This window comes from Anthonomus grandis, chromosome 11 (assembly GCF_022605725.1).
Source record: "Anthonomus grandis grandis chromosome 11, icAntGran1.3, whole genome shotgun sequence".
In the NCBI taxonomy this organism is placed as follows: Eukaryota; Metazoa; Arthropoda; class Insecta; order Coleoptera; family Curculionidae; genus Anthonomus; species Anthonomus grandis.
Window position 1 is genome coordinate 7720588 of NC_065556.1, and position 17099 is coordinate 7737686.

Below are 17099 nucleotides of genomic sequence, written 5' to 3' on the forward strand. Positions count from 1 at the left end.
GGTCAAGGTCACAGAAATAATTCTACTGTTAGTTAATTTTTAAGTTTTGAGTCTTTACAAAAAAGCCTTGAAAAATAGATATAGGCCTTCCTCTGTCTATATTTTTTTTTACAGACAGAGACAATCGTCAGCACGATATTGATAAATTTCAGTAGTAAATACAGAGTGCAACACTTGAATGTGACACATTAACAGGCCATGGTCTGCAACATGGTGAAGGTCTATTTACAAGTGATCTGTTTGTTATAGTATGCAGGTTGGCAACAGATTTGGAGAATTGGCCAATAAATCAACGTGTGCTTGCCGTAACGATTTACATTGAAACGAAGTACGACCCAAAGACGATGTAGAGCTTACTTTATTATCTAAAGGCGTAATACCATTCTTCCGCGGAAGATACTTCAATTTTGCAACAAGTTCGTAGGATTCTTGGGCCAAATATTAAATCTGATAAATTATTTGACAAAAATAATATCGGATAAAGCTCAGTTTCATTTCTTGAGTCTTGTTTACAGCCAAAATCTGCAATATTGGTGTGCAAAACAACCAACGAACGCCGTTGAATGCTGCAAATATTACGGTTAAGAGTAGTTTTGCAATTTTCGAAATTTTAAGTAAACTTTTTGCAAATGCGAGAAAAATTTGTTTCTGCCGAATTACGTAGATGCCCAGTTGAAGTCATATAGAAGACAAAAGAAGGATTTTATTATGATATACTTATAATAGTTTTTAAAGCATACGCTTTATACGGGGAATATCCTAAAATGTAAATATTGTTTATCTAACCTCTTACTTGGGCTTTACATCTTCGGATTGTACTTAAAGTCTATTTTGACAAGCAAACATCTAACAGTCTATTTTGCATATTGGAGGAACTCAAGAAGAACAACAACTTAAGAGATAATAATTGATGAAAGGCTTTGATTACGGGCAACTACCCTTGACCTATGAACCACGTCTGAGAAAGTATTGAAAATTTTATATTGAGTTTATTGGTGAACATTTAAAATTATCAATTTTAATGAAAAAGTTTATCAAAAATTGCATTAAATGGATATTATTTTTCACATTTTGGCTATGAATTAATACAGTACGGCGCGGCAAATCATATACCACTGTAATATCCTGTATGTTTTTTTTTTAAGAAAGGGTTTTTATTTCAGACTATTGAGACGAGAAAATGTGGACATTAATTATTCTAATTTTTTGTAAATTATAACAAAAAATGTAAAAAACTATGAACAAAAAAATTATTGTTTTATTTTCCGAAAAGCCGTATAAATAAAAAAAACAGTTAAATTATAAAGAAATGGCACTTTTACAATAATAAATGTGTTAATGCCACTTGATATAATTTAAAACTAAAATAAAACTAGATTGATGGAATAATTATAAAATAACAATAAACAAACAAGTATATTTCCTTTTTGTTTTTTTTTATGAATAAATGAATTTTAATGAATTTATCACTTAATAACTTGAAACTTATTAAAGTTTGTCAAATCAAATCATTCCGAAAATCAAGCAGTATCATCTTTTAGGCAGTACAATTAGAAGAAAACTTAACTATTGCGATAACTTTTAACATTTAAGTAATATCTAATAAAAACAAATTCGAGAAAATGGCTAATAATTAATCAAACCAGAGCTTCTGTACAGAATGTTCAAACTTTATCGGCTTCTACAGGCTGTTCCTTAAATACAATTTTAACAAAAAACTTCCTATGAATGTATATCCTAAACGTGGTTAACTTTTGAGATACAGGATGGAAAGTTTAAAAAAAATAAATTTTATTATAAGCATTGAGATAATATTGTATACATCTGTATGAACTTTTTAATATTTTCTGAGGTAGGTACATGATTTTTTCGCCAGTGGCGTTTGTACGGGTTGTGCACTGATTATTTTTAGAAAAAAATACTATGCCACAAATGAAAATATATTTTTAAAATGTTTATTCATTTTTTTATCTTCCGGTTTATCTTTGTTCGACGCATGGTTTTTGCTCAAAAGAATCAAAATCTGGTGCTGCTACAAAACACGCTGTTGGTATTAGAAACTACCACAGTGCTTCACTTATTTAATTCTTAAGTGTTTGTTAAAGTTATTTTGATTGTTTCCTGTTTTGGAAATATGGTATATTATACAAATAGGACGAACAAATAGGACAAACGAACCTTACTAGATAACCGTATCTTCTTAAATATTTATCGGCGACTTAGGGAAACTGGTAGTTTTAAGAAAACTACTCAACTCCTGAAATTGAGGTGCTGCAGAAATGGAAAAACATCCTCAGACAAGTACGAGGAAATAAAATAAACTCTGAATATTTTGACTGAGTTTTGTTATACCCATGCCAGTACCCATTAAAAAGTATAGGCATTAGTCTCTACAGCGTATGAACTTCTGTCAGTGGTATCTCCAGTTTTTGAGTCACACGTTTTGGTCACAGACGAAGTGACTTTTTCAAAGTATGATTTCAATAACCAGCAAGATGTTAACACTTTAGATTTCGTTTCATGAGAGTAGAAGAGTAGAAACTTAAAATGCCAATGTATAAAAGTTCCATTAATACTTTAGAAGATTTAAAAAAGCAAACTACTCACATGCACCTAGCCTGTTAAATTATATGAAATACGCCAAGAATATGTTGAATTTGTGCGTAATTCCAAGCGTAGACAGTCGGAAGCATGCTTATTAAGAGAAAGTGGCTAATATTTATACTTTTTTAAAAATAATTAATTAATGTAAATTAAACATTAACTAAATATTAATAATACTAAGATAAGTAATCTGCATTATGAGGCAATTGTAATTTAATTATTTTAATGAAAAATGTTATCTCTTTATTTGCTCTCAATCAACGAACAAACATTCCATACCGCCTCGGATTTTTAAGGAATTGATACTGAATTCAAACGATTTTTATTTTTTTGAAACGAAAACCTTGGGTTCGAGAAAAATTAACGAGAAGATTAAATTAACTCCAGAATTAAGGAACATTTAAAAAATATGTATTTTAAGAGCAAGCTGTGGCGTAGTATTTCTCCAAAAATATTTAATGCGCAACCTGTGCAAACTCGCCACTGGTAGAGAAAATAAAAATTTCATTAGAAAATGCAACTTAATGTAAAGAAATGAGATTTTCCAAATGTTCTAAAGATATCTATAATATTACCTCAATTATTATTAGAAAACCGATTATTTTAAAGCTTTACCACCCAGTATCTCATAAGTTAAAGAATTTTAGGATATACATATTCCTAATAAGTATTTCCTTAAATATTGCTATTACTTTAAAGAACACCATGTATACCAATTCATAGAGGAAAAATAGTATCTTACTAATTCTAAATCCTCTTGATTTAACGGCAAAAAACGGCGAAGAAATGATAATAAGATTATAACCTGTTTTTAACGTTCAAGATTCAACGAATTTTCTTCTTTAATAAGAATGTCGACAGATTGATATATTTATTTAATCTTAAATGTTAAAAATGATTTAATCGGTTTAAATATTTTTTTGGTACCCGATCGTTGTTACGCGACTAGCAAGATCAAAATTATTAGCGGTAATATTTAAAATTTAAGATTAAAAAAAAAGGCATAAACCGGCCTACAGAAAAACTTCCAACATAAATAAAGAGCCTTTCGATATAAAATTAAACGGCTATTAACATAATTGAAGGCTTTTAAAGATATTTCTATATACATAAATATAATAATAGTTAATACCAAATAATAATACTTATTAATTGGCAGTTTTATGCGGAAAAAATAGCATAATCAAATTCGTTTTTTTTCTAACAAATCTGTTCATGACAATAACTTTGTTTTTACTCAGTACATGCAATAATCAAAGTCAGTACATCCTGTACGTCAAGCATACCTTATTTAGTAATAAATCAGTATTTTAAGTCTTTCCTGTATTTTCCATTATAAGAAAAAATTAACAGTTTTTAAATTTAAGCAAAATAAGCCTAAATATTCACATATGGGCTTCTAATTAAACGTCTCTCTAAAAATATTTGCCTCTTGCTGAATGAGGATTTAACTTCATATTTACGAAAAATAGTGATTATCTATTGGTTTTCTTCCAAAATTTGAGATAAAAGTCTACTTAAGCTGTCTAGACCAGTAAGAAATCCACCGTCAGGGCCCTCGTGCACTTTATTTGTTTTGATATTGCTAAAGTTGTTTTTTGCGGTAAACGAAGTGTGAGCAAAATCGATTATCCGTACATCTACTTTGGGGTTAGGGCTAAGATTCGTTCGCCTCTCAAGTGAAGTAGTAGATGTCTCTTCTATGCACAACCTAAAAAGAAATACATTTATATAATTCAAATTAAATTTTCTGGAATTAGCGCTTTTATTTTGCTTAAATCTATGCCCAATTAATAATTGAATAACCTTCGAATTCTCCACTTATTTATTGGTTTCTTGAAATTAATATGGGAACATGTTAATAATATAGAAAAGAGTAATATTAATGCTTTCTAAAAGAAATGCAGTGCAGTGGCGAAGCGTGAACTTTTTTTTTCGGGTAGACAAACAATAAAAATCGTTAATTAGAAAAAAATTTATATTCAATATTATTCACTTTAATGAAATAGAGAATGAAAGCGAATGAAATATTAACTCAAAGAGAAAAATTATGTAGTGATATAAAAAAGAAATAAATAATTACTACTAGCATAAAAAGATAGATAGATAAAAATAAATACTACTTACAAAAAAACACAACTAAAATACAATAATTGCCAATATCGAACAGTCGTTCATAAATAACCACTAAAAAAACCTTTTCTTCTATACACCCAAAAATAAAAATACTAATTATTAAATTGCACGCGCCCCCACCAAATGCAGATTCATCAAAACAAAACAAAACTGAAGATGTATTGCGGCCGACCAGATCAAGCGTGTCCATAAACAATAACCCTCAACAGCATAATAAAATAACTGGTCGACTTCGATAGACAAAAGCTCGAATGTCTTCCTCGCGAGTAAATTTTGCATACGGAATAGGCTGAATGCTGATGCGGCCGGACTTCTGTAGCCTGCTTAATGCATATTTGATTCGATTAGATGCTCCTAATTTCGGAAGACAAATATCAATGTGTCTTCCTGGGGCTCGTCTACATTAATTGGGTGTCAGCCCTGTATTTTTATCTTAATCGGTGCGGCGCTTTCGGATTAATCATGTTTAGATACTATATAATAATAGTAAGGATAGCGACTACGTTCTGTGTTAATATTTTTTTAATTCAACAATTACATTAAATAATTACGTGATAAATTAATGACAAATAACTGGATAATTTTGGGTAGACAGTGTCTACCTTGTCTACTCGTACGCTTCGCCACTGATGCAGTGTGGTAATAAGACTAGAAATTCCGGTGAAGAATGCGTTACTTTTTCACGTTAAAATATTTCAAATCATTCAAAAACTCAAAAGAACGTTGTACTTTTGAGTTTTTACTGTTTACTTATTTTCATACTTTCATTATCATTCTTACTTTTATTTATTTTCATCACCTTTTTACCTTATCCTTAATTTCCTGCCATTCCCAAAATTTTTGACAGCTAAACACTGACAAAACTTCTCTTTTGGGGCTGTAATACCATCATAATTGATTATCAAGTTTTAAATGAGATAAAGGTGTTGTGATTGCTCACTTAACTGTAGATATATGAATAGGTTTTAAAAAAATCAATATTTATTCGCTTTATTTTTGTAAATTTTTCTCTTAATTTTATAGAATAGTTAATAAAAGGGTGGCTTTAATATTAGATACTTTTTTAGGAATATAATAAATATTGTTTTAATATTAAATGGTATTATGGTATTCCATGGAGACGTTGACCCATTATTTCGGAATCATGCGTAGTCACGCTCACATATTTGATGAATAAATTAACTCTATTATTATTAAGGCGGACAAAAGCCTAGATCTACTATGTCACATCAAATAATTTAAAAAAACGTTAATATTTTCTGCAAACTACTTGCCTTCACTTACCCCTTCACCCCCATCCACCCTTTATAATAACACGACAACTTTATAATCTTAAATAAAAACACCATGCTTGTGACACCATATCTGAAAGCTTTTAAAAAAAAAAGCTTTTTAATGATACCTACGCTAACCTTCGATGCAATGTTTTTTTTTTGTTTAGTAAATAAAATAATAAGACCTCGTTAAAAATATATTTTTATTATTATTTTAAGAAATGTTCAAAATGATTTTCAGTATTTTCAAGCCAAAAATAGAGCCTATTTTCGAAACTCCTGAAGTATATTTGCTAATTTTTCTCTAGAAATTGTTAGGCATTCTTAAATTATTCTTTCCGTCAGTTGCTCTATTAAATTAGGTTGCGTTTTAAAAACAACAAATTTTAGGCGACTTCAGAGGAAGGAATCAAGAGTCGGTAGATTTGGCGATCTAGGAGGCCATTCAACAGGACCTTTTCTTCCATTGATAAGGATAATCATTCTTTTCTAACATTGCCTAACTGTAACTATATGTATAATAAGGGCCCCATGCCATGTAACGACAGTTTTGTTTATTTACGTACTAGTTTAAAGAGAAAGCGCACTCATCACTAAAGCAAATATTTTTTATGAACCAAGGTTCAGCAGTAATTCTAGCTGTCACAATTTCACACAATTCAATTCTCCTGTCGGATAATCGTCACTATAATCCTAAAAGAATTTTCCTTACAAATTCGCGAGGTTGCTCTAACTGATTAACGAGTCGATAAAGAAGGTTTATTGCAAAACGTGCAAGTATTTTGCGTTGATTGGACAAGCAACAATGGTTTTCCCCTTTTTATTTGCGAGAGTATCAGTTTATATATACGTGACTTAAATATCTCACCGGATGCCTCTGATTAAAAACTTGAGCTGCTCTTAACAAATGCTGATTCTTATTTCCATAAATAAAAATCATTTCCGCAAGTTCACTGGGGCTATAATATTGTTGAAGAGATATTCTATTTCTCGTGCAAATTGTATTGAAATAACAATCAATTATTCTAACAATAGTAACGTTTCGCCGAGTAAAGTAAAAATAGCAATACAAAAATACCTCTTAAAACCGAACATTTAAAACACCCCTTTTTTTAGACTTATCGCTGTCATCTACACCTTCTTCTTTTATGCCTGAGCAGAAACAATTATTTTGTCAATTTTTTCAGGTACGAATAAAGGAAAATAGCATAGGCGTCAAATATTTAAGTTTTAACGTTGAAACTATTTAAAATTTTGGCTATGAACCTTACTATCAACGAAAAAAATACAAACTAAAACGAGTTAGAAGTAGCCAGGCATAAAAGGCTTTTCACAGTTCAATGTTTTATGGTTTCCCGGAATTTGACTCTTCAGCTCGGGTTATCTTCGGTTTATTGATTTTGCTCGAGACTTAAACGATGGCGTAAATAAATTGTTGGCAATTTACTTGTAACTATACTTATTTTAAACATCTCTCCTATTTTTTAAGTAATAACATTTATTAAATTAATAATAAATTTCAAAAAAAAACTACTTTGTAAAGTATCCTTGAAAAGCATTTTTAGAGCTTTCGAATAGGTTTTTTTTCTTCTTTACAATGGAGTCACTTCGTAATTTCTTATTGACTGCCGCTCAAATTGTTTTTGTTTATTTTTAATTTTGGTAATAAGAACAAGCACAAACGACCATGCCCATGCAGGATTCGAACCTGAGCTCACACGATCACGTCATAAAAATGTTGTCCACGGTGCCACCGGGGTCAAAATAAGGTATCATTTAAGATTATAAACTTGGAATGGATATAGGTAAAGAAAAAATAAAAAAATTAGTTATTACTACTTAAAATTGGTTAAAATGGATTATCATGCTAGTATATTTACTGCTGAAATGTAAGCCATAATGCATGCACTAGAATATATTTTGCAACCTAGGAGATCAACTAGGTCTACAATCTTGATCAGTTTCCATGTTTTTCCTTACGGTAACAAAAATATAGAAGAAAATATACAGTGTGTTTTTTAAGCGATCTTGTTAATTTTTATTAGCAGGCTGTATGGCTATGATGCGCACACTTTGCCCAGGGTAATAAATACGAGATTTCATACGTTTTAATGAGGGTTTGATATTTTCCGATTCAAGAGTACGCTACCTTTGGAAGCCTATTTAATTCATCAATTAGTAATCTATTAAATTATATTGAATCCTCCTTAGCCAAGATACTTAAGTTCCAATTTTAATAAATATTGATTAAAATAGTGTCATTAAAATAGGACATTTTAACTTGTATTATTTTTTACAGTACATATTTCCGACGCCACTGAATAACGAAAAACTAAAAGTCAACATCTTCGACCAAACCACCATAATTTCTAATGCATTTTTCATTTTTTTTTTGTAATTCTTGTCTAGAAAATTTTTCACTTGTCTCATCTGAGTTTTCATTTCTTCTATTGTTCGTGGACGGGTTTTATAAAACTTCTATTGCGACAAATCCTTTTATATTGAAAATTTTCATTGAGCCATCTTCTTACAGGTGCAGCATTATGGATCGGAACGCGAGAATTTGTCTATTCAAATTCTCTCTATAAGTTAACGGCAAATCATGAACAGCATCCCAAAATTAGTTTTGCAAGAAAACGAAACATCTAATAATACGGTCTTTTAAAATATCACACCATACATTTACTTTCTCACAATATTGATGTTTGCATTAATTACCCAGTAACGATTCTCATTACTTCAATATGTAATATTCATTATTGTCCCGTTGGCAGAAAATGTCGCCTCATCAGTAAATATTTTGTCAAATAGGCTGTAGCCTTCTCTTATCATCACCTGGTTGTAACGCGTGCCAAAATCTTGGTTTAAACGGTTTAATTCAATTTCTTTTCAAACATGTTGAAACTGTACTCTTCCGCCTACTATCAAAGCTTCTTAAACTGGATTTTGGATTCAGCCGGAAATGATTTAAAATTCTTGCATCCTGTTGATGATTTCTTTACACTCTTACTTTCGATTAAGATTTTTTCGATTAACCTGATACACGATATTATGTGATCAGAGTGCCTCCTCTTGTGCGGTCTCTCGAAGTTTCGTGCACCATTTCCTACTAATCTCACTTTTTCTGCTAAACTATACGGCATATTCTTTGAACTGCATAAATTTTATTAATGTTAACAATGTGATAGTGATAAATGACAATTTCGATACCTAATCAAGAAATAATATTATTTTGTTTCAATGTTCATCTTAGTTTTTTAAATACTTATAGCCTTTGCCGTTCATTTATAGAGAGAATTATGTATATTAAGCTTAATGGCGCGCCTACCATAGTGAGAAAATACCTTAATAAAAAATTTTAAGATTAATTGCAATAGTATCTCCTTAAAACATTGAACGACTAGAATTAGTAAACAACAACTTTGTTTGAGTTCAACTTGTGAACAGGGGCAAGGCGAGTGTTTTGTTACATATTCATCAATTCTCTGTTGTCAAGTTCACACATTTTAAAAAGAGGAAATTTTCAGCTATACAGGGTGTTTCAGAACTATGGGATCAAACTTCTGGGGGTTGTTCAGTGCAACAAAAGAATCCATTTGAGTATAGGAACCCATGTCCGGAAATGCGTCACTACGCCACTACGACCCTAAGACGCGTTAAAATGTATAAAAAACATTAATTACCTAAATAGGATCTGCTGCATTAATTTTTACCTTTTGTACATGATACTATAACAACAATTGTTTAAAATCAACGCTTATCAATGTCAATTCTCAATGTCATGTTTAAAAATTTTATAGCTTACAATTTTTAAACATTTATTGCTAATGAAAAACTTTACCAATCAAGAATTGGCATGGGCATGCATTTAGCATACGGAGCAACAAACTGCAATGCACGAGCAGCATCGCGGTTGTATCATGAACGTTATCCCGAACGACAGCATCCTGGATACAAAAAGTTTATTGCGGTTCATCGGCGGCTCGCTGAGACAGGCATGTTTAAGACCAAGATGCATGATACTGGTGTTGCTCGAACCGTAAGAACGGTCGAATTTGAAGAAGAGGTGCTTCAGCGAGTTGCCGATGAACCATCAAATAGCACACGTGAGCTCGCTAAGAATATGAATACGAGTAACGCTTCTGTCTGGCGGGTACTACACGAGCAACAACTCCATCCTTACCACTTCCAGAAAGTTCAAGGTATGACTGCAGCCGATTATCATCCTAGCTTCTGGATCACATCATTGCACAACCAAATTTTTTACAATATGTTTTGTAGACCGATGAAGCTTCTTTCACAAGAGACGGTATTTTTAATAGAAGTAATAACCATGTTTGGAACGAAGACAATCTTCATGCAATTTTTCCAAGAAAACATCAGAATCGTTGGTTTGTCAACGTATGGGCAGGCATTGTTGATGATTATTTAATTGGGCCATACCTTCTACCGGAACGGTTAACAGGACCTATTTATCTGCGTTTCTTGGAGGAAGTTCTTCCAGAATTCCTTGAAAATGTTCCACTAAACGTTAGACAGCAAATGTGGTTTCAGCATGATGGAGCGCCGCGCCGGCTCACTTTGCTGTACAAGTACGCGAGTATTTGGCTCAACGGTTTGGGCACCGTTGGATTGCCAGAGGTGAAGCAGTTTCTTGGCCTCCTAGGTCACCCGATTTAACGTCGCTCGATTTTTTCTTGTGAGGATATGTAAAGTCTTTAGTCTACGAAACTCCAGTAGAATCAGAGCTAGACTTAATTGGACGAATAACAGCATCATTTAAAATCATTCAAAACGAGGATCAAATTTTTAGTGTAGTCCGCCGAAATCATGTGCGGCGTTTAAATCGGTGTATTGAGGTTGAAGGAAGACATTTTGAACAATTGTTGTGAAGGTATCATATACAAAAGGTAAAAATAAATGCATCAGATCGTATTTAGGTAATTAATATTTTTTCTAAATTTAAACGCGTCTTAGGGCCGTAGTGGCGTAGTGACACATTTCTGGACATGGGTTCCTATACTCAAATGGATTCTACTGTTGCAGTGAACCACCCCTAGAAGTTTGATCCCATAGTTCTGAAACACCCTGTATATCAATGCATATAATAATGTTTACATTTGTCATTTGTGAAGTTGTATGTTTTTTCTTTAGTTTTTGGTTGAAAAAGGTCTCATTTGACTCGTTCTGTGAACTGTTACAATGGTAAATACTTGTACCGTTTGTGCCGCACCATAGAAAAAAGATAATTCAAGCCGATCTTTTCACAAGTAAATAGTCATACTGTCATAACATCATGATAGTGTCTACTTAAATGTCTATACTTACAGTCTTACTGTCTATACTTAATCGGAAGTCTGTAATAATTTTATAATATAGGGACGTTATCTGCATTTATTTAATTTTGAATATTGACTTCTTTATAGAGTATCTTATATTTTATTAAAGAAAATGCTTCGAAATGCTATGAGGAATAGTAGTATTGTTTTGTGCCTGTCAAAATCAGTGACTAATTTTTATGATATTATCAACTGTTTTTTGCCATTTCTACATAAGCTTTTAGCAATAATTGCACCAGAGATGTTGCAAGCAAAAAAACTGCCCATAGTTCCATAACAATGCAAATTCTAGCTTTTCAATGTTCTAAGAGTCTCTCTGTAGCATGGCCTTCTAGGTACGGATTTTTTTCTGTAAAGTTCTATCAAAAATAAAGTATTACCCGTTCACGAACATTAGAAGAATAGAAAACTAAGAAAGCTATCTGAAAAATTAAATAGATTATTATGTTGATCTAAAACAGTGTAATGGCGTCGTAACTTTACTTAAAAAAATAATAATAATAAAAATAAAAATGTCTTATTTTAATGACACACCCTGTATGAATATTTATCAAAATTAGAACTTAAGTATCTTGGGTAAGCAGGATTCCATAAAATTTCACAGATTTGAAATAAATATGTGTTTTGTATATGACTGTATTTTGCGACGAGCTGAATGGGACTATTTAGGTACATACAGTATAATAAATTAAAGAAATTTTACTTATTTATCCAAATAATTAATAATATAGTGCTCCATTTAAAAACTCACTTTTTGATATTTTTATGTTTAGTTTTAAATGTCTCTCTATAAGTGAAATTTGAAATATTATAAAACTATAGGTTATGTTGAGTCTTTGTTACTTGATGGTTAATTATGTGTACATTCAATAAAAAATTCTTTATGAACTGTCACTTTCGAGATCTTCTAAAATTGCACAAAATCGTGAGCTCAAAATAAACCTTGTGCTGGAATAGAATAATTTTACAAACGAATCAGCACACAGGAACCTAAAAGGAATAACTAAATAGAATCATAAATAAATCAAAAAATGTGTATTAAATCTTTACTGTATCACGCCTTGTCGATTGCGGTGCATTTGTATTTTTAACTTACAACTGCCACTTATTACATGTAACTCTTTTTAAGATTCAAAAAATACAAAATATAATTTTAAATATACGGATCTTAACCGTGTGTTCAGTAAATTGAGAATGTATTACTTTCATTATAAAAAGTATTACATAAAATTTAATAAATTACAAAATTTTAAGAAAAATGTAATAAAGTTTTAAACATTTTTAGCCTGATTTGGTCATTAGTTTCAGACTCATTCGGTTCTCACTCGCTCGTTGGTCTATTTAGCTTTTAAATATGAAATAGATTTTAAAAAAATTAAGAAAAATAGATATAAAAAATGGTGTCAAGGTTTTAGTTTTTTATAGTTAATAAATAAATAAATAAATAAATAGAATAATGAAAAGGTTTAAAATATAAAAGATTTGCATGAAATTCAGCTTTTGTGAAGACATGTGTTAAAGATAATTTTTATTAATTTGTATCTGCCAAACGCTTATTCCTTAGGTAACTATAATTTTAATTAAAAATACCACTATAATAGTTGAAATCCGGTAAGTGGTAATAGTAATAAATACCCTCCTGTTTTAATTTAAAACATACCTTTTCGAGCTATTATTTCTGGTAGCTAATTGCGGAATTAAATCTTCATCTTCGGTACTATCTTCAATTTCCAAGTCACTTAGCCTTAATGAGCAACTCCTTTTTATTTTTTGGGGTGAAGAGTCGTTATCGGAACTCTCGTCATTTGAGCTTGAGTTTGCATTGCTCAATGAACAATCGTCACTTGAGCTATTCGAAAATGCCATCCAACTGTCCACAGATCTTGGACTGGAATTGGTTATGCTTAAAATTGGAGTAGAATCTGAAATAAAAATATGATAAAATAAACAAAAATTAATTAAGGTAATAAGCCTTTAGACGCACCTAAAAATACAGTTTCTTCACTAATTGGTACAAAATTTGTTTTTGCCTCTCTACTTCCCCTAGCGGCTGCTTCCCCAAAACCTCGATGATGTGAATCCTGACTAACCTCTTCACTTGAAAACCCATTAAAGTCCACGGAATTACCAAAGTCTCTAGAGTTACAGTCTCTGCAGTTGAAATCAGTCGAGTAACCAAACTCCGAATTAAAACTAGAGTTAAAGTCAGTGGAAGAATTGCTGGTATCAGCATCATAAAAACATGGATGTTGTGTGGTTGATTGAGTTCCTTCGCTATAGGTGCTTGCAAATATGGGGTTTGAAGTATCCGAGTGCGGGTTGATTGAGGCTGGATAAGGCGTTCCTTCGTATACTATAAGAAGGGAACTGAAAAAAAATTATTTATACAAAATTTTCTATAAAAACGTGTATAAAATTTTAATTCAAATTTTTCATTGCAAGTTGTGTAACTATGAGTGAGAATATACCTTAGAATGATAACCCTTATACTTCTTATTAGTTTAAAAATAACTAAAAAATAAAACCGATCTCACGCTACGCAGAAAACGGAAAACAATTATTTTGCTACTATAGAACCAACAAAGAAAGTCCATTCTCCAAACAAACAACCTTTCCTAGTGCTTCAGATAAATGAATGTAATATATTTATAATGCACTCGAGATAAACACATTTCTTGTAAAGCTAGTGGATATGACGTTTGAGTCTAAGGAGAATTAAATACATTTTCCATTCAAGAAAAACACTAAGATAAGAATTAGCTTTATAAGCTTAGTAACTGAAATAGAACTTACGATTTTTGTTCCCAATATATAAAAGTACAACTTGGAAAAGATAGTGTTTCTTGCCACTAATAATTAACAACAATGTATTCGTGATAAATCTCTCAAATTACTCTAAAATATTTTAATTTTAAACAAGAACCAATATACCCTATGAATTCCCTTACGGCCTACAAAAAGTCCATAGAAAAGGATTACCGTTAAACTCGTGGTTTCATTCTTCAATTCTCCATGTTATTAGCTCTCATCATGGCTGAAAAAAGTTTTACAAGAAGTAAGTAGATCTAAAATTATTTTTGTTCTAAAAATTTTATTTATTTCAATAGTTATTTCACTTTGTTTGAAGTTTTTTAATGAAAATGCACAGGCGAAAATGTTCCCTCAGTGATCCCTTCTTTCATCGTTTTTAAGCGTTATTTAGAAAATACTTTTGCTCATAGTTTGGGATAGTACTAGTTTTCATAGAAGTTATAGGAATTTTTTATATAATAAAATTTGATTTGCATACTGAAATCAAAAGTAGAATTTAAAAGAAATCTGTAACTAAGAATTACAAAAATACCTGATTCAATTGTATTAATTCCCCTACAAGTTTTTTTAATGCCTTGTTTAATAATTATGATTAATAAAATTGATAATTATTAATTTTTGATTATATAATGATTAGCATTTACCAAAAATATAAGTATAGCAAAAATGTATTTAATGATTTTTTTGTAAATAATTTAAGATAATTATTAAGCTTTTAACTTTATAAATTAGTACGAATTTTATCATATTACATCACAGTTAATGTGCCGAGCGTGTTGAAATTTATTGATATTGATGCTTTATTAAATGTTTTGTGAAGATAGAGTTTCTGATAGTAAGACAGATTCTTGGAATACGGAATATATTTTATTTATCAGAAGAAGTTGGATGATATATGCACTGGTCGTATGCACATCTCTACTTTTTTGGAACAGCAAATGAAGGCCTTTATTAAAAATATAGTTTGTTAGAAGAAAATGTTGGTGGGAAATTCCAACACTAATGTCAAATATAAAGCTTTAGAAACCTCAATTTAGTCAGGAATTCTGGTACCTAAATAAATTGAAACATATTGGATCAAACACACTTGTAGTTTTTTACATTTGTTTTGTTTTTTACTTTACATTTATTTTGTTTAGCATCTTAATAAAGTTGAACTTTCTGAACCAAGAGAATTCCTTTATTGTGATATATTTTAGACTACTTACAATTTTTTATTTGATAATACTAACTCACTCATGTTTTCACACACCAAGAAAGAATATTATTTAAGAGCTACGATACACTAAAGGTTGCTACCTAAGATACATCAAATTAACTTTGAGCGGGAAGGATTGGAATTTTAAAAAAAATGTTAAATTGCCACATTTTTTTTGGGATTTTACCAATACGGACGTTACTAAAACACAAAGAAGGGCGTGTCTGGATATAGCAGGAGCGATGTCGACAGTGACAGAAAACCTGACAGGGCTAAGCCCACTACACCTAGTAGTATAGGCTGAAGCAATATCAGGAGCGAAAAGGCTATCGTGGAATGGCGCGAGGATCCTAACGAAAATTGGACATAATGCCCTATTCGGCAAGATGCAGGACCTTGGGCATATGGCACTAAGAACTAACGAAACCAAAATCATACAGCCAGACAAATCCTTTGTAATTAAGCAGGGAAAGGAACCACTGGGCACAGAAGTTACCAGGCTTAGGCAAGGCGGCTACTCATGTAGTATGATACACTGCGGCCATACGCTCCGAAGATTGGGATAGAAGTGGGCGTACTAGAGGATGGACAACAAGTGCCTGCCTTGTTTTCTGCTCACGCTGAATCTGGGCCAGGAACCAAGATACTTACAGGCAAACATAATAGGTATCCAGATCTGTGTCCAACTCATGAGAGAAGGGGCGCCGAGATGCTAAACTTTCGCAATTTTTGAACTGGAAACAACTGCCAAAGGTGGAAATCTCCAAACAGCTTTTGAACAATCCGCCCTTCAAGAAAGGTGAGAATATAATGATCCACTCTAGGCAGCAACTGCGAAAGATAGCAGGGCTGCTCACAGGCCATGCAGCCTGCAGGAAACACTTACACAGAATTGGGAAAGTAGATATACCGCTATGTAAAGGTTATGCGGAAGAAGAAGAAACCACTCTTCACATTCTATACTTGTGCGAAGCATTTAACCAGACTGGGACGACAGTTCTGGGCTAAGCCAAACCTTTACCAGAGAGGATCAAAACTATACCACTGGGCAAAATACTGGTCTGCGTAAATCTAACTATGGGACACAATAGGACTTCAACAGAGCAGATCGCAGTGCAGGGAACAAACGAGGTACCACCCAGCGAGGAGGTTTTAGAGGGTAACCGGGCACGGAGTTCCACACTATCATGGATATAAGAACTACCGGTGTACATAAAGAATTTCTTTAGGTCTGTTATATGATTTTCAAAAGGATAAAATGATTCATGTTTCGAAAACTAAAACAAAAAGAGTTTTTACTTATCAATATTCACGTGCTTTCATATCATGGTTCATCAAAGGCTCATATAAAGTACTTCTCATAAATATATCAATTTTTCAATGAAATTGGTCTAATGACTGTGAAGATTAAAAATAAAAAATCCTTAAAATAAAGGTTTATATACACTTACCAGGAATAGAACCTATAACAGCTCTGTTTTTCAATAATCGTTCTAAGCTGCTCTAGTTTTGATAGTACTTTCTTTATTACAAATACTCTAAGACCAGATCCGTTATCAAAAAATCGACAAAGGGCATTCTTTAAACCTTCTTCCTTAAGCTCTCTACCCCAATACTTATCCTTCTTATAGTAGAAGTCCGTGTCTATTTGGTATACTTGCATTCCACACAATCTAAAATATATACAAATCTTGAAGTTGGTAACAATTTATGAAGAATGGTGACAATATCAAAATC

General features: G+C 31.7%; 1 protein-coding gene across 1 annotated transcript in view; it reads right to left on the minus strand.

The window, feature by feature from the left end:
- Positions 1-1240: 1240 nt before the first annotated feature.
- The window catches only part of LOC126741999 (inositol hexakisphosphate kinase 1), an 85508-nt gene continuing 69649 nt past the window's right edge, over positions 1241-17099 (minus strand). Inside the window, exons 6-9 of the mRNA XM_050448522.1 lie at positions 16814-17035; positions 13338-13720; positions 13014-13275; positions 1241-4315 (exon numbers count right to left, since the gene is read on the minus strand). Of these exons, the coding sequence (XP_050304479.1) occupies positions 4084-4315; positions 13014-13275; positions 13338-13720; positions 16814-17035 (1099 nt within the window). The 3' untranslated portion in view covers positions 1241-4083. The remainder of the gene's footprint in view (positions 4316-13013; positions 13276-13337; positions 13721-16813; positions 17036-17099) is intronic.